This window comes from Erigeron canadensis, chromosome 4 (assembly GCF_010389155.1).
Source record: "Erigeron canadensis isolate Cc75 chromosome 4, C_canadensis_v1, whole genome shotgun sequence".
Lineage (NCBI taxonomy): Eukaryota > Viridiplantae > Streptophyta > Magnoliopsida > Asterales > Asteraceae > Erigeron > Erigeron canadensis.
Genome location: NC_057764.1, coordinates 31,159,854 through 31,182,826, shown reverse-complemented (window position 1 = coordinate 31,182,826; position 22,973 = coordinate 31,159,854). Strand labels below are relative to the sequence as shown.

Genomic DNA, 22,973 nt, shown 5'->3' with positions numbered 1-22,973 from the left:
CCTCCAAATCAGCTGTCGTGGTACACTATCGTATGCCTTTTCCAAATCTAGGAAGGCACAGTGTAGCGTTTTTTGTCTTTCCCTATACTTAGAGCTGACATATCGTGTCCGACACGACACGATAAGACACGAACACGATAGGGTTAAACACAAACACGACACGATAGCTAATTGTGTCAGTTTTTTCAAACACGAACACGACACGATTTTTAACAGGTTACACGATAAGGGACCTGTTAAGAGACTTGTTAAGAGACTTGTTAAAACTTACACGATAAGGGACCTGATAACGTATCTTATCGTGTCTTAACGTGTTTTATCATGTCTTATCGTGTCTTAACGTGTCCTTAACGTGTCTTTAACAGGTCTTTAACATGTCTTTAACATGTCTTAAACGTGTCTTTAACATGTCCATATATATACTACTTGACTTATCGTGTCTTATCGGGTCATATCGTGTCTTAACAGGTCCGGACCTGTTAAGACACGAAACACGTTAAGGCCAAACACGAAAAAACCAGGTCGTGTCGTGCTAACAGGTCCGTGTCAAAAATTGTCGGCTCTACCTATACTTCTCCATAAGGCTTCTGGTGATGTGAATAGCCTCCATCGTCGACCTACCTGGCATAAAACTGAATTGGTTCTTTGCCACCTTTGTAACCCTTCTAAGCCTCTTCTCTATCACTCTCTCCCATAGCTTCATGGTATGACATAGGAGTTTAATGCCCCTATAGTTGCTACAACTCTGCACGTCCCCCTTGTTCTTATAGATAGGTATGACCTCGCTAAGTCTCCATTCTTCTGGCATTTTTGCACTTGTCCAAATCTTGTTGAAAAGGCTTGTCAGCAGGCTTATCCCTACATCTCCCAAGCATCTCCATGCCTCGATAGGAATTTGGTCTGGACCTGTTGCTTTGTTTCTCCCCATCTTCTTTAGGGCGAACCTTACTTCCTCTTGGCTGATCCTCGGAGTATCGTCGTCGTCGTAGCATATGTCTGAGTGAGTACCGTGATCGATTCCTCCTTCACTTCGCCCCGACTCTCTCCTATTAAACAGGTTGGCGAAGTACTCTTCCCATCTTTTCCTAATGTCTTCCACCTTCACAATGCTCCGTCCGCTTTCATCCTTAATATAGATGACGTCTCTTAAATCCCTACGTTTTCTCTCCCTAGCTTTAGCAATTATGAATATATCGTTTTTGTCTTCCTTAGAGTCTAGTTTCCTTATACAGTTCTTCGTACGCTCTTTCTCTCTTGCTCTTTCTTTTCCAGAATTCTAAGAAAAGTATATATTAAGAATAAATAAATGTGTTTTTGGTTTGTGTAGCTTAACCAAATAAACTAAAAAAATAAAAAAGAGGCTATACTAAAAAAATAAAAAAGAGGCTATTTTGGAAGTAAACAAAAAACAATCAACCGCCTCTCTCGTCGAAAGTGGGCCCCACGTCAAGAAAACAAGTACATATATATATAATTATAAAACTATCTATTGAGAGAAGGGTTGTACGAATTGAAGTTGTCAGGTGGTGTTGTTCGTATAGTGTGGAGCCGTAAAAGACTAACAAAGAAAAACCTTGTTTGTTTTCTTGGTGGAGTTCGTAGAGCGCAGCCTTAGAAAGGCTTTCCGCATTCGAGGATTTCGTGAACACCAACAGTAGGCGATTACATCAACTGCAGGCACTCCGTTTGATTCTTATCTCTTTTTTTTTATATTATTATTATTATTATTATTATTATTTGTTTATATAATGAATTTTATAATGATTGTCATTTACTTAGAAGTGAAACAATATGTGACGGTTGCATAAATTTTAATTTAAGTGAAATTCATTTAAAGTTTTCTAGTGATGTTAATATTAAAATCATTGACATTTATTGTTGAATGGTTTGTTATATATCCATGTTTTTAGTGGTATAATTTATGTGTCTATATAACTTTGATTGTATAAGGTTTAGATAATAATAGGATCAAACGTGTTAATGAATTAGCAATTCGGTAGATATAATTGTTATTTAAATAATCAAACAAACTAACTGAATAGGGAAATTATAAAAGTGAATCAAGTGGTACTCACCATTGCAACGAAACTAGTATGTTTGAGTCTCGATTGTTATTTCCAACATATTAGAATTTGAACTTAATTTAAATGTGACCGGAACTTGTGGAAAATCAAATCAGTTTCCACTTTCGTTTTCGGACAAACCTTTGCCCCGATAATACCGAATTTCTTTTCTTCGTATTTAGTTAAATCAAATATTTCGAATCAAATCTTCAAAGTGACGATCATGAAACCATCTCAATAGAAATAACATTAAAATTACTTAGTTTCTAGATAAATAGTCTCTATGAACGATCTTGGACTTACTGATAGGTATAATATACACAATAAGGTACACTGCATGTGTGTAGAAGTTTAATTATTAGTATTTTCTTGTTTCTAAATGTTAAACTAGATTTTACACATAGGTTTCTATACAAACATTCATATTCAATATAGTTCTGCCCATGCCCATAGGTGTTATCAAGAAAGGAGAAGGGCCTCCCTTTCGATTACCTATAATGTGAAGTAGTTCAAGTGCAATAAGTGCTTACCTGAGCTTGGTATTTATAGTGGCCGATTTGTGCATTAGAAGTCTCTTCACCTGATCACGGGTTATCTTTTGTGTGTTAGGCTAGATTCCGAATTTAATTTTGACTTGGAGGCTTGGGCCGGGGCTCTAGCTAGTTGGACTAGAAGCTGGTTATTCCGGTCTATAGTGCTATACGTCATCACTTAATATTAGACAGTTAAGCTTATTGAGTTTCATGACTTGTAGTCTCTCAATACTCATGTGCGATGCAAGTTTTTTATTTGCAATATATTGGTTGTATATATTATCATAAATGTTTATACTGTATATTCATATTCATGTTGCTTTCTGATTAGTGGTAGAGTTAATATATACTATGCTTTTATTAAAAGGAAGTTATATCTTTCATTGTTATTTAGTTTTTTTTAATTTAAGTGTAGTAGTGTAATAATGGATCAAAATAATGCAAGTCTAAAACACAATTCATTGGGAGTTGAAGGACAGCTAATCCATCCTGCTTTAATGTAAACTGTGATATATAATATTGTAGATGTATCATTTAAAATTTCTTTTTCTTTTTTCAGGACATGATTCAAGCGACTGAGAAATTATCTATTGCTCAGTTTCCACAAGAGGACACGAGGACTTGGACTAATATGCCAGACGATGTTTTAGCCAACATACTCACCGGTTACCGGCCAAACAGCTTACTCAGCTGAGGCGTGTCTCTAAAGCTTGGAATGCTCTTTTATCCGAACCCCACTTCATTAAAACTCATCTCGGTCATCAACGTTCAAACAATAATGATGAAATTCTGTTGGTCTTCTTCAGAAATGATGGATTTAGTGTGAATCCTTCTAGATCTCCCGGTATAGATCTCACCACTAGTTTCATTAAGTTACCCTATCCTGATTTCCCATCTAAATGTACTGTTATTGGCTCTGTTAACGGTTTAATATGTTTTTCTCGCCGATTTTCATCATGGCAAAATGATTATGTCATTCATATTTGGAATCCGTCTCTATCGGCTCTAATGACTCTCCCGCCATATACTTCACGCACCCCGCCACCACATTTTGAGACCTGGTCGCAAGTTGATATCTTTTTCCGGTTTGGGTTTGATCCTAAATCTGATGATCACAAACTTGTTTTGTTTACGACCTGTTTCAATCTACATATCAACAGACCATACTTTCCAGATTACCTCCAAGTAGAGGTGTATAGTACCAAAAAAGGTTCGTGGAATTTAATCACTCAAAAGTTTTCGTTGGATGTTGAAGTGCTTGATCATAAAGATGCAGATTGTATGGATGGGTATGCTGGCTATCTTCACTGGCTTTGTGACGTGACTCCTCCTATAGGCGTTTCCTTACCTTGGGGATTACGCTATGAAACGATAGTGGCATTTGATTTGAGTTTGGAGACGTTCAGTGAGATACCTCTTCCAGATGCTATGATTGATTGTTATGAGAGTAAGAATATTACCTTAGGGGTTTTGGCTGGAAAGCTTTGTGTAATGGCATTAAGTTTAGTTAACGAGGCACTTGAGGTGTGGGTAATGGATGAGCTATAAAATTGCAAGGAGAAGAAGATCTGGTGATTTCTCATACTCGATATGAAAGAATTACAAAGACTAAATAGAGGGATCACACCAATACATCCCATACATAGCTCCTATTAATAAGGAGAAGATAGCCACTAATTAAATAGAATATTGATCCAAGATAATAACTAAAAATAGATATCCTATATTCCCCCTCAAGATGAAGCATGTAAATTTGCAATGCCAATCTTGCCAAGAAGAAATTGAAGTTGGTTTGCTGCAAGACCCTTTGTGAGTAAGTCGGCCAGTTGCAGTTTGCTAGCGACTGCCATTGGAATGACCTCCTTGGATTCAACTCTTTCACGTACAAAGTAACAATCCATCTCGACATGCTTAGTTCTTTCGTGGAATACCGGGTTATTTGCTATATGACGGGCTGCCTGATTATCACAGAAGAGAGGTGTAGGTGACGAGATGTGAAGTTGAAGTTCACTAAGCAACCAACGAACCCAGATGACTTCACTAACCGTGGAAGCCATAGCTCTGTATTCTGCTTCGGCTGATGAACGTGAGACCAGTGATTGCTTCTTTGTCTTCCAAGAAATGGGACTACCACCTAGTAGTAGAACATAGCCGGTACGTGAGCGTCGAGTATATGGGCAACCCAACCAATCCGAATCACAGTAAGCTGTTAAAGTGGTATCGCCTGCACGAGAGAGTAAAATACCTTGTCCTGGTGTAGCTTTCAAGTATCTAAGAACTCGATTTGCCGCCTCCAAATGACTACTTCTTGGATCAGCCACAAACTGGCTCAAGATGTTGACTGAGTACGCAATATCCGGTCGTGTGGCTTGAAGATATAATAGTCGACCCACTAAGCGTCGATATTGATTTGCATCAACACTTGGTTCTTTCTCTCCCTTGTCTAATTTCAGGCCTTGTTCAATGGGAAATGCACTCGGCTTGCAACCCAATTTCCCACTATCCTTTAGAATATCCAAGGTATACTTTCGTTGGCTTAGAACCAAACCATCATTTGTTCTGGTCACTTCGATCCCGAGGAAGTATTTAAGTGTCCCAAGGTCTTTAATACTAAATTCCTTGTCGAGCTTTTCTTTGACTTCTTGTATCTTGTCGAGGCAATTGCCTGTAATAACGACATCGTCCACATAAATTAGAACCACCAAAGTGATACTATTAATCTCATAAAGGAATAAAGAGTGATCTGCTTTGGATTGTCGGAAATTCAAACTCTGGAGAAAAGTAGTGAACTTGTGGTACCAATTTCGTGAAGCTTGCTTCAACCCGTATAAAGATTTTCTTAAACGACAAACTCGATTTTTGTTGGTGTTAGAGAAGCCCTGAGGAATTTTCATATAGACTTCCTCGTCGAGATCTCCATGCAAGAAGGCGTTATTAACATCGAGTTGGTGAATGATCCAGTCTCGTTTGACGGCAACTGCTAGTAGAGTTCGCACGGTTACTAGCTTGGCTACGGGTGCAAATGTATCATGATAATCAACGCCTTCCATTTGAGTGAACCCTTTTGCAACTAGACGCGCCTTGTACCTTTCAACTTCACCATTCGGTTTGAACTTGACCTTATAAATCCATTTGGAGTCTATTGCTCTCTTCCTTCAGGTAGATTTTCCAAAGTCCAAGTTCCATTTTTCTCTAGGGCTTTAATCTCCTTTTGCATCGCCTCACGCCAATGAACATCCTGTGAGGCTTGTTTGAACGATTTTGGCTCATCATTATTAGTGATAGCAGTTAAGAAAGCCTTATGATTAGTTGAAAATTTTTCATAAGAAACAAAGCTAGAGATTGGATAGCAAACCGTGGAGGCAACTTGATTTGATGTTGGTGCGGGGTGGTTGACCGAAGGTGGGACTTGTACCACAAAATCCTTGAATCTCGATGGTTGAGTCTTATTTCGAGCTGGTCTTTCTTCTATCTGGGGTTCTGTAGCTTCATGGAACTCATTTGTTTCAGCCCCATCATCATTGAACTGAGTTTCATAATTTATCAAATCCAACTCAATGCAATCTGGGCTTTCATGTCCGCCGATTGAGTCACTACTGGGCTCAGCATCATTATAATCCATTTGTGGATTTCGCGATTCAGTATGAGTCAAAAATGGTTCACAGTGACAGTCGTGACATATTCCTGGTTCTTCTGTTATACTTTCATTATTTCCTTGAAGATTCTTAAAAGGAAAATTATCTTCATGAAAGTTGACGTCTCTACTAACAATCAATTTCCTGGTTTGTAAGTCAAAAATTTTATAACCTTTGGTTCTAGGTGGATAACCAAGAAAAACCCCCGGTTTCCCCCTTTCTTCGAACTTGTCTCCTTTTGTGTCGGTATTTTTAAAATAAACAAGACAACCAAAGACTCTTAGAGAATCATATTCAGGTTTTTTATTCCAAATTAACTCAAAAGGAGTTTTGTTTTTAATGATCTTGGATGGAAGACGGTTAATAACATAAGCCGCGGTCAAAATACATTCCCCCCAAAATTTTTTAGGAAGATTCGCTTCGAACCTTAATGCACGAGCCGTCTCAAGAAGGTGTCTGTGTTTTCTTTCTACGACACCATTTTGTTGAGGGGTATGAGGACACGAGGTTTCAAGTAAAATTCCCTTTCGATTATAAAAATCTAACATATCGTTGGAGGTAAACTCTCCACCATTGTCACTTCTAACCCTTTTTATTTGTTTCTCAAATTGCACCTCAATCATTTTATGAAAATCCTTAAGACATTGGCTAGCCTGGCTTTTATATTTGAGAAGAAATACCCATACCGCCCTACTAAAATCATCTACTATTGTAAGGAAATAATTGGCACCCGTATATGATGGGATTCGATAACCTCCCCAAATATCACAATGAATTAAATCGAAAGTAGCACTAGTTTTAATAAAACTGGAAGGAAAAGGTAATCTAGTATGTTTTGCTCTAGCACAAGAATCACAGGAATTACCCAAATCAACAATACTACTTTTGAGAAAATCCATCTTATTCAGCTTTCCTTTTGAAGCATGCCCAAGTCTTTTGTGCCACGTTTCAACTGTAGTAGTCATCGCCTTTCTTTCTTGAATCATCTTCATTCGGTACAGTCCCCTTCGGCATTTACCCGCACCAATCAAGTTCCTCCTTTGTAAGCCCTGCATGATACAAAAATCAGGAAAGAATGATATGGAACATTGAAGATCGCGAGTGAGGCGACTGACAGAAAGAAGATTGAATTTGAAATCTGGAACATAAAGAACCCCATTGACTTTTGCTCCTCTTGGAAGAACATAGTCTCCTTTTCCTTTAACCGGAATGGAGGCTCCATTTGGAATGACAACAGGAGGCTCAAATGGAGTGTCCCTTTTGTTCAAAAGAATGTTAGATAAGTAAGTAATGTATTCGGTGCAACCCGAATCAACAATCCACTCACCATTTTCGTCTTCTTTATGAGCCATATTTGCAACGGGTTTTGTATCTCCACTTTTACCTGTTTCAACAAAATGTTTCAGTAGGAGTTGGTAGTCTTCACTTGTTAAGCCAGGAATAGGGCTCGATTCACTGTCCACAAACGCAGCTTTGGGCTTCACCTTGTCCTTTTTCTTCCCAGGCCACCATTCAGGATACCCGATTATCTCGAAGCAACCTTCACGTTTATGACCCTCCTTTTTACATTGAGTGCATCGCTCAATTCCATCCTTTGTAGTCCTCGAGCCTTCCTTTTCTTTGTTTCGTCCAGCTAAGAAATCTCGTTTCTGTCCAACTTTGAATGCAGCGGGCTCTGGTTGTATCCTTCCTTCACTCGAAATACTTCTCTGCCTCTCGTCTTCCGCCACTAAGTGATACGCAGTGCCTAGTGAGGGAACTGGTTTGGTTGCCAGAATTTGAGTCTTAATAACAGTGAATTCTGAATCTAACCCCATTAAAAATTCATAAAGACGTTCCTTCTCTTGATGTTCATTGATCTTCTTGCCCACATCACATTCACACTTGTCACAAGAACAACGTGGAAAAGGATGTATGGATTGAGCTTCATCCCATATGGACCGTAGTTGGGTGAAATATGTTGACACGGAAGCGCCGTTTTGTCGAGTAGAAGCAATTTTCTGTTTCAATTCATACGCCCGAGGAGCGCTCTCTTTACCGAAACGTTCATTCAGGTCTGCCCAAATCTCTGATGCTGTTCCTGCATACTTGACACTGTTGCGTATATTTTTCTCCATGGCTGTTGTCAACCATCCCTTTATCATAGCATCAACACGCATCCACAGCATGTAGTTTTTCTCAGTTTTCTCAGGTTTCTTGATCGTCCCATCGACAAATTCCATTTTGTTTTTTGCAAATAAGAAGTTTGTCATCTCTTGGTTCCAATCGGCAAAGTTGTTGTCTGTGAGGACTTCATTTACGTGAAGTTGTTTGGGGTAGTCGGAAGGATGAAGGTAGTAGGGTGACTCATATGTGATTCCACTGCTAGAACCACCGCTAGGACCTTCACCGTTTTGTTTTTGGTTTGATCGTCGTCTCCTGCCATTGGTTTAAACTATGGTTGTTTTTGGCTCTGATGCCATATAAAATTGCAAGGAGAAGAAGATCTGGTGATTTCTCATACTCGATATGAAAGAATTACAAAGACTAAATAGAGGGATCACACCAATACATCCCATACATAGCTCCTATTAATAAGGAGAAGATAGCCACTAATTAAATAGAATATTGATCCAAGATAATAACTAAAAATAGATATCCTATATGAGCATGGTGTGGCTGAATCGTGGGTGAAAAACCGCGTCTTCTCAGGATTTACTGGTTACTCATATGGATACGGGTTTACGTTAAACAACGAGTTCCTTTTCCAAACCTTCATCTGTGAACGTTTGGCTCTATACGATCCGGTTGCAGCCAAGGTTAAATATTTCAAAGATTTTTTGCCTCGAAATCATGATGACAAAGTCAAATTTATATCATATGTCGAGAGTCTTGTTTGGGTAGCACCTACCAAACCTTCTGTGACCACTTAATTCGATCACCAGTTAATGTTGTTGGCGACCGAATTGGTGGCCACTGCGCTAGTATCTCTGGGCGTATTGAATTGATTATTGTTTTCCTGTAATTATCTTTTGATGTGTCATGTGTGTATAGAATGGGTTATGACTTTCTTATATGGAAGAAGACCATGAGCTTGTGTTTTTTCATTTGGAAGAACATGTGTGGGACTATTTTATTTTATTTTAGAGTTAACTGCAGTTTTGGTCCCTGTGGGCTGTTGGTTTGTGTGTAGTTTTGCAGGCTTGATCCCTTTTCAGGTTTACTAGCATTGTTGATCTTTTTTTCAAAACATTTTGCAAATTTGGTATAAACTAACGATGGCTGTTAAAAGATGTCGTTAGTCCTCCACGTGCCTATTTATGTTTATTCAATGCTTAAATCACCCATTTCCATCCCTTTAACCCTTTGCACTTCTAAATCAATTATTTTCACTTCAAATAACAATTAAATCAATTACTCAAACACTTGAAAATTCATCACCATCTTGACTTTCACTATACGTCTAGATAATTAAACATCATCATAATTACTAAACAAAATTTTTTTCCTTACAAAACCTAATATCACTTATAAACATTCCAATAGACAACAAAAATGGAATACGATGTCCGCAATAATGAAACATGGTTTTAATAGTTGTCTTTGGTTCAGGTGGTTTTTAGGATTTGTAGCTTACTCATTACTTGGAAGTCTTAACTCTAATCATATTCTAAGCTCTTAATATTTAGGGTGTGCTTGTTTCAAAGTAAGGAATGAAAAAGGGGAAAAAAAGTGAAAGAGAATGCAAAAAAAAAAAAAAAAAACTAAAAAATATTATCATTGCATTAGTGTTGCTTGTGATAAAAAAAAAAATACTACTAGAGAAGTAGAATAAACTGGTCTACCTTTGACCAAAACCGATTTCATACGGGTCAATATCTGGTCAAATCTGTTTTTTTTATCACGTTGACCAAACTCGGTTCAGGTTTAGTTTTGAGTCGGGTCTAAATTAGTTTTGGGCATGACTATTTTCACCACTTATTTCACTTTCTTTTAAGAATGTTCTAATAGTATCCATATTGGATATATTGGCCCATATTTGGAGATATATTAAGTCACTTTTCCTTTGGGTTTAACAAAAGACTTGGAAATCCGCGTTTAACCTGGAACCGACCTGAATTGACCCGCCCGAAACCCTAACGGGCTTGGTCACGGGTCACATTTTTAGTGCATTCACTGGTCACAGGTTGAACGGGTGAGGTCGGATGAAGCCAAAAAAAGAAAAATTGTGAAGGAAACTCGTGACCCACCCAAACCCAAGCCGACCCGAACCGACCCTAACCTTCACGGGCCGGATCACGGTTTCATTTTTCATGCTCTCGCAGGTCACGGGTCATCCCGGTTCAGGTCGGGTTTTAAGCCATGCACATCCCTACTTTTCATTGTGTAATGAGTGGAGCATCAATTCAAAATTAATTATCATTAAAATATGATTGTTATCATTGGCGGTATTAAGGAAATTTAATTTTTGTTATAAACCTTAATGTTTTTTATGAATTTTAATATTTTGCCTGCTTTTTTAAATTTTTCCATAAATTTTTCTATTTTTTTTCGTTTTCCTAATACTGTTTTTGATTTGGTACATATTGTTATTGGAATATATATATATATAAAGAGAGAGGTTGTATGATGAGCAAATCAAATTTGTGATTATATGTGTGCTTGTTATGTAAATGTCAGGTTAATTGCACGAAATAAAATATCTAACATATTGTAATTTCATTAATGCCGAAAGTTATGAACAGTGACAAGTTTGTTTTTTTATGCGTTTTTATGATAAATATAAAATTTGTCAAAATGTGAACAAAGTGACTCTTAGTGGGAACTTGTTTAATTCTCGCTTTCTATATCTAGGGTTGGGGTTCTAAACTCCCCACCTTTGTTTTCTTTCTTTTTATTTTGGTTTAGTTTTTGAAGGATTCAGAATTTTACATTTTACTTCATTATTTATCTTATTTCCGCTTGCTATATGTTTTTTTGGTTTTCTGCTCCCTCCTATATTCTATTGTACTTCCTTTTAAACCATAAAAGTTTTATACTTTATAAAAAAAGAGAGCAAGTACCCGCGCGTTGCGACGGTGAGATGGTAGGGTGATAGGCCATAGAGTGTGATAGGTTATAGAGAGTCATAGCCAAATGTCTTAGCCGTACGGACTCCGCCCTCATATTTAAAAATTAGTCGAAAGTATATCGAATGACATCTCTAATGAAAGAGCACGAAATTGTATGAACACCCATATAATTTTTATAATTTATCGATTTATGGTTTTCGAGATAAAAGACTTTGAATGAATTAGAGGAATAAATGATTTATGGAGGAGAGAGAAAAAATATGATTGGTTGATATTTGAGAAGAGGGAAAGAATAATATAGTTATTTTAAATAAATATAAAATATATAAAATGAGCGAGAAAGTAAATGTTGAAACTTAAAATTTAGATAGGGGAAATTTGCTTTATAATATAGTATAAATTAAATAAATTAACTTTTACTTACTTAATATTTTGTTTTTTAACATTTGTTTGTCAACTTTTGGTATAGTTTTTTTTTTTTTTTTTTTTTTTTATATATATGTTTTGTATATTTTTTTTTATGACTTCTGTAATATTTATGTGTTTGAACATATTTGTTTTACATATACCTTTTTGATATTTTTTTTTAGTTTATTTGCATTTTTTATCTTTTAGTTTTATTCTATTAGTATTTTATTTCTTTGTGGCTTTTAGAGTTTTCTCTTGACGTTTTTTTTTTAATCGGTTTCTTCTTTGAATTTTTCTTTTTAAATATTTAATTCTTTTTTGCTTCTTAAAAGTAATTATAAATATATTTTGTCAAAACTAAATATAAATGGAGGAGATGTAAGAATACTTCTTCTTGGTTAACATGTTTAATATATTCCACCAATCAAAAAATCATATGTACATCTACATACCATGATATAAATTAATTAGATCCCACTAATTAAGAACCACATAATAAAACAGAAAAAAGATCCCCTATCATATGCATATATAATTATGCATCGATCGATCTTTTCACCCACATATATATCAATGATGATATAATCATTTTTTAAGATCTACCAACTTCCTATAGGCCGGTCAGAAATTCCCAAAGGCGAGCGACAACGCTTTTGAGACTTAGAAAACTCTCGTAACACCGATTTGATCTCCATCGACTGCTCGATACCAACAAGATGTGTTGTCTTCTCTATCTCTTGTTTTATCTTTTTCACTTGAATATGAATAGGAACCATACTAGAAACACTTTCTTCTTGTTCATCATTGTTGCTGTTGTTGCTATAGGCTTCCATGTTTTTTCTTTGTGTATTTTTGGCTCTCACGATTTTATACGTTTAATGTATATATTGTTCTGTTTCGATATATGGGGGTATTTATGCGTGGAAATATAGAGGGAGAAAAATAGGACACGAGTCTTTATAATTATTATTTTATTAGTCAAAGCAATAAGAAATCTAAATTAGTTTTTATCTATTTGAATTTAGTGGATTTCTTTTTTTAAGGATAAGGGAAGGGATGGCTGTTTTGAACGGTCTTTCAAGTTAAGAAATGGAAGATATGTATGTACTTATCCTAACTTCTTGAATAATTCTATGCTTTAGATAATTACTTAATTAGATTATTGTTTAAGACCATAGAAAAATAATCACAATTTATAGTTTCGTTACATATTATAGTCGTATTCATATTCACGTTCATAGTCAAATCATTTTCAAAGGAAAGGCCTAATTTGACTGTTTGAATATTTGGTTGGAAGCAGCCCAATCTAATTTGTTGAATACCTATCCAACTACTACCATGTGTTATTCGATTTCTAGGTATGGTTCACCAAACTTTTAAGGTTTATTTTTGGTGTCACTGGTTTGATTGGTCGTAATGTTAGTGGTCCAAATGTCCAATTTTAATTTATGTCTATGAATCATATATATCTAATAAATTGCACTAAGAAGCATATTACAAATTTGCATCTATGTATTTGAAAATGTTTATTGTGTTAAAATGCTTGTCTTTATATTGTAATTGTAATGTTTTGCCTTATGTTCTGATTTTTTTGCAATATTTATATTAATATCAATTCTTAAAGCTATTAAAAAATTTTGAAGGTAAAGAAAGATTAAACAAATTCTCACAAATTACAAGTGTGATATACGAGAACCATAAGATTGTCAAAAGTCAAATACTAATCTAAATACGGAGTAATTCAAAGGCCCCTGCCTTCTACTACTGTTCCCGAAACTAGCTAAAATATGACTTTTGACTCCTTTAGGAGACCTGGGCCACAGACCACAGTGTTCAAAAGAGTACACTTTTATCTATTCTCATTGCCATTAAATTTATTTATTTATTATTTATTTTTATTTTTACTTTTTTTGAACAGCAGTGATAATTAGACTTAGCGACATGCCTCTTCATCGTTCGGTAAAAATTGATCACGTCACCAGCACAGTCAATCCGAGAGCATGGGTAGCGGTGGAAGTCCCACTACCGAAAAGTTTTATTGACAAAAATATAAGAAACAACTAGCCGATACATAAAAAATACGTAATCCAATTACATTATTATCTTTACTATATTTTTAAGTGGTTGAATTACCTTGACACTATCCCTGCTGGGGGTTATGTGGGTACCAATTCGGTACATGGGATCAAACAGTTCCTATCAATCTACCGCTTTTTGTTATTCATGCATTGTTGAAAAGCATTGAAATGTTAAAAGGTTTTCTAAATTGGGAAAATTACTACGATAGTCATATTTAAGAGATTATGTCCATATATAGACACCTATAAAAATTTTTACCACAATAGTCATAAGATTCTTACCACCTACCCTTATTAGTAAGAAATGTTAATAGTCAATTAAATGTTAACAAGTGTTTTTGTTGGAGTCATACATGTACTAATTTGTTATATTATCCTATTAATAAAAATATATAATGTGTTTTTTTATATATAAACTTTTTTCTCCATTCTTGTTTGGTTTTATTGTATTTATCTTTTACTTTTTTAACTAAGTTTTTTTATTCTCTTGTATACTTTTTAAATACATTTTTTTACAAATTATTATATTTGATCGAATAATCTACGTAATCAAAACATGCAAGTCCATATATTGATTAGTAATTGTTAGTGTCCTTTTTATATGCATATATATTTTCATTTATACATAGAGAGCTATGATTTATTTCAATTTCGGTTTTATTTAAATCAAAAATACATATCCAAAAATGAATTATTCGAAAGTGATAAATATAATTAAGGTATTTTTTTTGTTTGTTTTGATAAGAAAACAAGTTTAAAAGGTTTAAAATGAATAAAAAAATAAAATTATTTTTTAAACATTTTATGATTTCTTTAAAGAATCTAAAACTTTAATTTATTTTAAACTTCTTATTGTGTCATCACAAATAATAAAAACTTTATTTGTGTTTATTTCTTTGAAATAACTCATTTGTGGAAATATATTTGGTAGAAATGAAACTAAAACAAAAATAAACGAAAACTTTTTACAAGCAAGTTAAAATATATGTAGAAAAAAATGAGACAATAATAAATATTAATCAATTAATCAACCATTTTATCTAAAAAAGTACTAATGTATATAAAATATATCTTTTATGTATAGAAAATATAGAATATGAGTAGAAGAAACTAAATAAGTATTTATACTAACAAATATTTAAGTCAAAGTTTGTACGACATTGTGGAACTATTTTAATGACTTTTTGTCATGTTTTGATTGGATATCATTAATTCTTAGTAGGGGGTGTTTGTGATTGAGTTTTAAACTGATTATTTGATTATTGGGTTTGTATAACGCAAATAATCAAAAAATGTGTTTGACAAAATAAGTGATTATCTGCGTTTAATTAGAGAGAAAACGCAGTTTTGAAAAAACAGGTAGGGACATGCTTTTTCAAAACGCAGTTTTTAAATGCATAATCTATTGTGGAAACGCAAACACAAACCCCCCTAAGAGTGTTAGATGGTAAGAAATATGTGACTAAATAAATAATTTTTTTTTAGGTGTCCAAAATTAGATATACATATTTAAAATTGACCATTTAGGTAATTTTCCCTTTTAAATTTGTATCATTTCTACACCCATGAATTTGAGTAAGAGTGACATAGAGTGATGATGATATGTCCATACTCCATAATATATGAATAAATGATATGACGTTGATATGATGCCGGAGATATAATTGACAATCCTCTCTTTTGTCCTAGCTAGCGTTTGTTTTAGTTTTACGACAAAGGGAAAATCGTGAGTATCTCTAGGGTACCTAATGCAACTTGAATTGTTTTAACCTTACGACTATCTAATAAGAGTACCAGTTAAACTTTACATTCATTTCGAAAGACTGCCTAACGTGTAAACTTAAGGTCTTAACACCGGCCAATTACTAACAAATTCTATTAGATCATATCCTCACTAATCAAGTATTGTCAATTATGGTAAAAATAGGTACTTGAAACAAAACGTTTAATCTAATATCAATATGCTAACTAGTTTATTGTCGATGATTATTACGCATTGTCCGACTTACATTTGTTCAAAGATGGTGTTGTCGATAGACTTGAACCGATTTAAGTGACATGCGAATGTTGATGTGTTCAACGCTTTGTCAAATAATGTGACGTGTCATGCGTCAAAGCATCTTCTTCTTCTATTCTAAAACGTGGAAATTTGGAATTTGTTTACTTTTGTTAGATTTTATATTTTAATAATTTCATACATGTCATTTGGTGTGTGTATTTTTCTAGATAGAGTACTGTTTCTAGTATATGAGCAGACCAATTCAAAGTTTTGTGCTTGGAAGAATAACCTTTTGGCATTTATGCATAAACTAACGAAAAGTTCTATACTATCGCCGATATAGAATCAAATGATGTCGACTCTTTTACGTTAACTCTTTACTTATCTTTATCTATATATATTTGTACAACTATTGTCCATATATTGTATGATTAATTTTTATATGAAGATTTAATATAAAATAAAACAACAATATGAATTTTCTATTTGAGCATTTAATCGGGACACGAAATCATGAAAATTTATTGTATAATGGTAAATTCCTGTACGTACCTTAAACAACAAAATGTTGACTATATATAGATCATTACAAGTATTTGACGGAAAAACTTAAAAAATTTGTCCTCCTTAAAAATCAAACTCAATTCTTTAAATAAAAATATGAATTACAAAACTTTAAATACGATAAAAATGATATAAGTTAATTAATTTAGATGGTTTATACAACTTATATATGAAAGTTTAAGAAAAATAAATGTATTCAAATTCAATATTTCTTCGTTTGACGCCATCTAGGATCAGATTTCTCATTTATTTTTCTAAAATATTCAACAAAATATTCCTAGGTGAACTTCATTTTTTCCCGCCAACCTGATTTTGCTCCTAACAATCAAATACTAACAAAATTAACAAATGCTTAAACAATTAACCAAAACCCTAAAATCGTTACCCAAAAACCCCAAATCAATTTCTCACATTCACACACACAACAAACCCCAAATCTCAAACCCAGCAATAGATTTCATTTTGGATGAATGCGAAAACATACAATCATCAAACCCCAATATTAACAATTATTATCCAACTCGATATCCACCGAAAACTGAACACCCGGTTGAAAACGGGTCTTCGGATGCTCAGGTTTCGCATCGTTGGCCAGAGTGGGTTCTGTTGATGAACAAATTGATGAAATTTGGGTACTTTGATGGTGTGGCGAATCCGTTTCGAAACAATGGGTTGGTTGATGGGAAAGATTGTAACCGAATTCGGACTTGTTGTCTTAACTTTGCCCGTGATCGGCCTGATCTTATGAGGTAATGTAGGGTTTTTTATTGGGTTTTGGTTTTATGCAGACCAGGTGTTTGATGAAATTACTGTGTGAAATGTTTTTTTAGTTTGTTTATTGATCATGCTATCTGAAAATGACCCATTTCATAGATTGGCCCGTTTCACGTTTCATGTGGCGAGCTAAAAGTAAACGATATAAAGAGGGTATTGGGTATTTATGTTAGTTACAAAGATGTAAACTTGAAATGGATATGAAACTTATGTTTACAATTGCAGTAGAATCTTGAAAGTAGTATAATTTGATTGAAACAATTGATAGTTTAATTTGCTTATTTATGCAATATATGCATTTGTAACAAGATTAGTTGCGGTTGAGATACAGGAGCAACGAGAACCATTTGTAATATATTCGTAAGGATAGATAGCCTCACGACTCAGTGATGTATATTGATATATACGTATTGTGGATTTTTGTTCAGTTACTTCTCTGCTAAAGACATAAAGACAGTTGCAGGATCTGGCTGTCCCTGTATAGATAGGAAAGTTGTGAACTCTGGGAAACGGCTAAGGGCACAGATGGGCATTGATGAAGGAAATGTATATACGACTCTTATTTTGAATGTATGATGAAAAACTCTGGTTAGTTTGTATTGAATAACGAATGTGTTAGCAGGTCTGTAGCTCCTGCACTTTGAGGGGAAACTGTGATAGAGCGTATGTAAAGGCACGTGAAGATGACGGTGGCCATACTGTTGATGTCATGCGTGTTGTGCTCGCGTATGGTCTTGATCATATCACTGCGTCAGAGGATGACAATCGGATAATGAACAAAAGGCTCGAAGAAGCAATAAGAAGTTTGATTAAAGATATGGTTAAATATAGCAAGAAAGAAGTCGATTATGATTCTTCAAAACAGGTCTCTTCTGTCCAGCGAAGTCGAAGACTACAACAAGAACACCAATCATCCATTCCTACAACCCAAGGCGATTGGAATTGCCCCAGGTAATTCAAGAATGCCTTTTTTATTTGCTTTTCATTAAGAGTTGGAATTTTTGACCAATTTATTCATGAATGGATTAAATACTTAATTTGTTAGGTTTTACTAAAAAGAAAATGAGTCTAAATGTCAATTGAGTTCAAAGCTGGGAAAAATTAATATTATGCTTAACCTCTTAATTACTTATCTTCAAAAATTTAGGGTGTGCTACTATAGTATGGTTTCCGTAATCGAAATGATAGCATCAATTATATATAAAAAGATTGGACAAAAAAAGTAATTGCATGATCACCCAGTCAATCTAGAGTTTATATTACTCGTATTAGTTTATTACTTATGAATGCATATTTCAAACTTTCAACCCAAACCCTGTTTGACCAGTTATCCGGTCCGCCCATCTTCCCACCTCAATTGATCTATTGTTCGGTATTCTTGCTGTGGTTACGTAAAATAGTCCGACATAGTTGATGTCCAGATTTTTGATGAATAAAAAACTGGCAGATGCATGTTTTTGAACCTTGCTGGAAATGTCAATTGCATGCGCTGTAATGGCCCATTCCTTGAAAGACTTCAAAGATCAAGGAACAAACAGGATCCGGTTCAAGTTCAGTTGAAGAAGGGAGATTGGCTGTGTATGAGGTATCATATCCTCAAGATCTTAAACTGTGTTCCCTTTTGGCAAATGGTGGGGATATGTACAATACATTGCTTCTTTTACCATACCACCAGTTTGTACATTTGGTGTTATTAAACATAAATTGCCGTATGTCTATAAAAGTTGGTATACATATCTCCACCCTTTGGCAAAGCCTTTGCTATCTGCTTCTGCATTTCTTGATAAAGAAATTGAAAAGCAGATAAAAAAAGTGTTTCACAAAAGTCTACATAACCACAAAACAAAGTTACTTTGCATAGTTCGTAATATACAGCTACAAGTCATGTGTTTGATCTTGGTATCTTCCACTGCTTATAAACTGGTTCAAAGAAATGCATTCCCGACTATGTGGCTTTAATGAGGTTGAATTTTGAAAAGCAGAAATATCGATATTGATTTTTGACTTGTTTTTTTCATATTATTATTTTGAATAAAGAGCTGTCAAACTGAATTCACATCTGTCTTTGGTGTATAATATCAGTAGAGTTGGCAGAATTTAAGTAGTTTGGCTATGGGTGAAAAAATCGGTTAGGGTGAAAAAATCGGTTAGGGTCAAAACAGGTAACGTATAACTGCAGCTTTAAATGGGCTGGGTAGGGCCAACGTGTCAACAATATATTTCTTCATTGCCTAATTTGATCCAGTTTTAGTTAGCGTGTCGAAATGGACACCTCTAATTAGTTAACTCTTGTACTTTGCAATTATGACAGATGCAGCCTTCTAAATTATGCCAAGAATTCAAGGTGTTTACAGTGCCAAACGAATCCACCGAAGAGGCAAACCAATCCTGGGGAATGGGTGTGTGATTCGTGAGTTCCCTTCCAGATTCCTGTAATACTTATTTCACCCCTTTCTTTCCGTGGCTTTGGATTCACGTAAGATTGTTGCTTCTTTTTGCAGATGCAACTACATAAACTTTAAAAGAAACATTGTATGCTTGAAATGCGATCATAAACGCCCAAAAGCATTAAATATTTCAAGCTATGAGGCGTACTACAATTACAACAATGAAACAGGTGGTGGTTGGATTGACCATGAAATGAATAGAGAACAAGATGAAATATAAGGTTCTGCATTACTTCTTTTCACTGAAGCTTACAACTTGGTTTTTGTGAATACTGTATCACTGTGTTTAACAAATACATGTCATAATTTGCATAAAAGTAATCATATGAGTTCAAGTTTTCGTGTTATCAGCTCTGTAGAAATTGACTAATGTCTTTCCATCAAGCTCCCTTGTGTAAAACCTTCCGAGGTAGTCTGCAAACAAAAATTCCTTGAAAGCTGCCGGTGTCTCCGCAGATATTAGCTCCGGGAATGGTCCTAGTATCATCTGTACGTTGGTTGGATTGAAAAAAGTAGCAACAGAAACACGTGCACCATCAGTAGGGTTTGCCAATACTCTATGCTCCACACTTTTGTATTCATCATTAGATAATACCTGTGGTATGATATTCAATAGCACACCTTATATGATGATTATATACAATTTTAGATCTTGTTTAGGAGACTCACATGACATAGAAGTAAACGTAGCAATTTCTGCCCATTTACTTATGAATCCTGGTATGTTTATTTTATTAACGGGTCAAGTTGCTAAATTTAAATTAACTAGAACATATATGGGTCAATGGGTCCTAAGTCTCCTTAAGTGTATTTATAATGCATATCTCATTATTTTGTTAGAAGAATCAATTTGTCTGTAAAAAATATATTTTATGCAATCATATTTAAATAAATCATTAAGACCTACGTTTTTGGCCAACCCGATTCGATCCGTTTTGTCCTTTCATATAATATGCCCATTTTGTTAGCTCTACATCAAAGTACCTGAAGCAGGTCACCTATGTTGATGACAATGGCACCAGGAACTGCCTCAACATAAGCCCAATCTTCACCGCACTTGACTTGCAATAAATTGCCAATCTCATTCTGCACCAGCAATGTTATCACACATGGGTCTGTGTGTGAACCTATACCTATTGTGAGCTCTGGCTCCGGACACGGGGGATAATAATGGGATGCACATAACCTGTGCTCGTAACACAACATCTCATTCAACTTGTCACTCTTTAATCCTAAACCTTCAGATAAAATTGACATCAGCTGTTTTGCTAATCCCACAACTGCCTTGTCCCAATCCAGCAGTGGTGCCTTACACATCCCAGGAACTGCATCCCATTCTGGCTCTGTGGGTGACAATCTCACCTGTAGGAATATGAACATCCAATTATAAACGGGCGGGACATCAACAAAATGTATGCAATAAAGTAAGAGAATAACTTGAGGGGCAAAAAACCAATTCAATATTTTGCCTAAGAACCAACTCTTACCAATATTCCACAATCTAACCGAACAAATTGCAAGGCCTAACTAGCTTATGATGTCCAGCCTCAACTTTCCATGCTTGCAATTTATAATGGCTTATTCCTTGTAAGATAATATTTTTTTGCAGGATTCTTGCATGCATTTACTTGTGATTTTGGCGTTAATAAAAAAACACGAAAAGGTATTTTTTTGATGCCTTTTTTTACATTTTTAGTTTTTATGCAAGAATTTCGCATGAAATTATATGATTCGGTAGATAAAACATAAAAAGAACAACTAGCAGGGAAGTCTGAGGGCAAATCTCGATGAGATTTTGCCAAATTGCAAGACTTTCCTTGAAATGGGATCATTTCGACACCCATTTCTTGATTACGAAAGCAAAACCATTGGACTAAACATACCACAAGATTCTCAAGGTTCTTACCTGAAATGTGTCCCTCCAGCTCGCACCTTGAGACTGATACAAATCAAAATTGGTATAATATGCTGCTCCTTTCTTCTGTGCATCTCTATGGTAATATTGCATTTTATACTCCATAGGTTGCTCATAAAACTTCTTCATATCATTAACCACATTATCAATAACTGGTAATGGAACACTGTGATTAATGACCTGAAAAAACCCGAGTGAGGAAGAGTATCGCTTTACTTCTTCAACGACAGTTGACCTTTCTCTAGACAAGTCGATGACTGGTATGGTCATCAAGGGTCGGTCCTTAAGATTTGGACCAGGGAGATTCTCTGGTGGTTGATGGAAGAAGCGTGGGATAGTTTTAACACCCGAATCTACTAATCCTTTTACACCGATTTTTGATTCATCAAATTGTTTTACTTCTATTATACGATCATAGTTACCCTCTGTTGTAATTGAGGCCATGAACGTGACTATAGTAATGCGTTGGAGAAGACTACGGTTGTGGTGGTATGGCTAAGTTTGGAGTTCTAACAATAGTAATCTCAACATATATATGCTAATTGACATTGTCGGATAGGTATGTACGTTCTTCATAGAAAGCAAGGAAAATATGACAATGATGTATAATAGGCCGGCATGACATAATCTTAAGAAAAATGACGATGTATATTCTCCTCATGCAAAATGTTTTGTTCTTATGGTAAAGCACATTGCACATAATGCAACAATTAATACACGAGAATTAGTCTTAAAAAGACTAAAGAATTATATATATATCTGTCCCAGATGCCCTATTTTGATAAAGTTTTTTTTAAAAAAAAAAAAAAAACTTTGCTCATAATTATCTTTGATTATATATTATATAATACTTAATATAAAATATATATATATATATGGAGGGGATGTTAATGTGTTTTTTAATGATATAAATTTCATTAACTATTATATAACACATTGAATAATATAATAAAATTTTGAAAGTTAAAATAAGACATAACTTTTTGACATTTTGTAAGTTACGAGTAATTGATATTGGCATAATAATAGTATTCTCTTCAAGCCAATAGAGTTTTGCTCTCGAGACCCATAACCCGAAGATTACAGCATTAAGAGTTATTTTACTTGATGTTTTTCAAACCAATAGAGTTGTGGTCCATTGCTAAACGGATGTTTCTACTTTGGATGTTGTCATTCGGATTTTAGTACCGTTCTTCACATTTATCGAGTGGATGGATGAAGGGTATTTGGAGTATTTTTAAAAGTCCTTGATTTCAATCTAAGCATTTGTCTAATTTAAGAGTAGTATTTGAATAGTTTGTGATAAAAATATATATATATATATATATATATAATTATTAAAAGAGTAGTTAATCAAGTCTTTTAAAGCCTTTTGCAAATTTAAAGTTATTTTAAAAAATTGCTACGGAGGATTTTATCCATGTGGCATCTTCATAATTTTTTTTAACAATATTGATCTTTTATTTTTTATATATTAAACCAACCTTATTTTTTTATAAAATAAGA

General features: G+C 34.5%; 3 protein-coding genes across 4 annotated transcripts; 2 read left to right on the top strand and 1 right to left on the bottom strand.

The window, feature by feature from the left end:
* The first annotated feature begins 3,021 nt into the window (after positions 1-3,021).
* On the top strand, positions 3,022-4,144 carry LOC122597393 (F-box/kelch-repeat protein At3g06240-like). The gene is made up of 2 exons (XM_043769992.1): positions 3,022-3,095; positions 3,403-4,144. Exons 1-2 carry the CDS (start codon positions 3,022-3,024, stop codon positions 4,142-4,144), a joined length of 816 nt encoding a protein of 271 aa, XP_043625927.1.
* Positions 4,145-16,569: 12,425 nt separating this feature from the next.
* On the top strand, positions 16,570-20,317 carry LOC122597972 (zinc finger protein VAR3, chloroplastic-like). 2 transcript variants are annotated; one of them, XM_043770567.1, is made up of 6 exons: positions 16,570-17,080; positions 17,534-17,651; positions 17,728-18,056; positions 18,553-18,690; positions 19,417-19,515; positions 19,607-20,317. In XM_043770567.1, the coding sequence occupies exons 1-6, from the start codon at positions 16,680-16,682 to the stop codon at positions 19,770-19,772; spliced, it is 1,251 nt and encodes a 416-aa protein (XP_043626502.1). In that variant the 5' UTR covers positions 16,570-16,679; the 3' UTR covers positions 19,773-20,317. The 2 variants fall into 2 exon arrangements, with proteins under 2 accessions (XP_043626502.1, XP_043626503.1); XM_043770568.1 differs by having other exon boundaries at positions 19,417-19,504; positions 19,607-19,721.
* LOC122597392 (1-aminocyclopropane-1-carboxylate oxidase homolog 3-like) lies at positions 19,884-21,911 on the bottom strand. The gene is made up of 3 exons (XM_043769990.1): positions 21,459-21,911; positions 20,537-20,914; positions 19,884-20,147 (listed from the first exon to the last, which is right to left on the bottom strand). The coding sequence occupies exons 1-3, from the start codon at positions 21,909-21,911 to the stop codon at positions 19,884-19,886; spliced, it is 1,095 nt and encodes a 364-aa protein (XP_043625925.1).
* Positions 21,912-22,973: the final 1,062 nt, after the last annotated feature.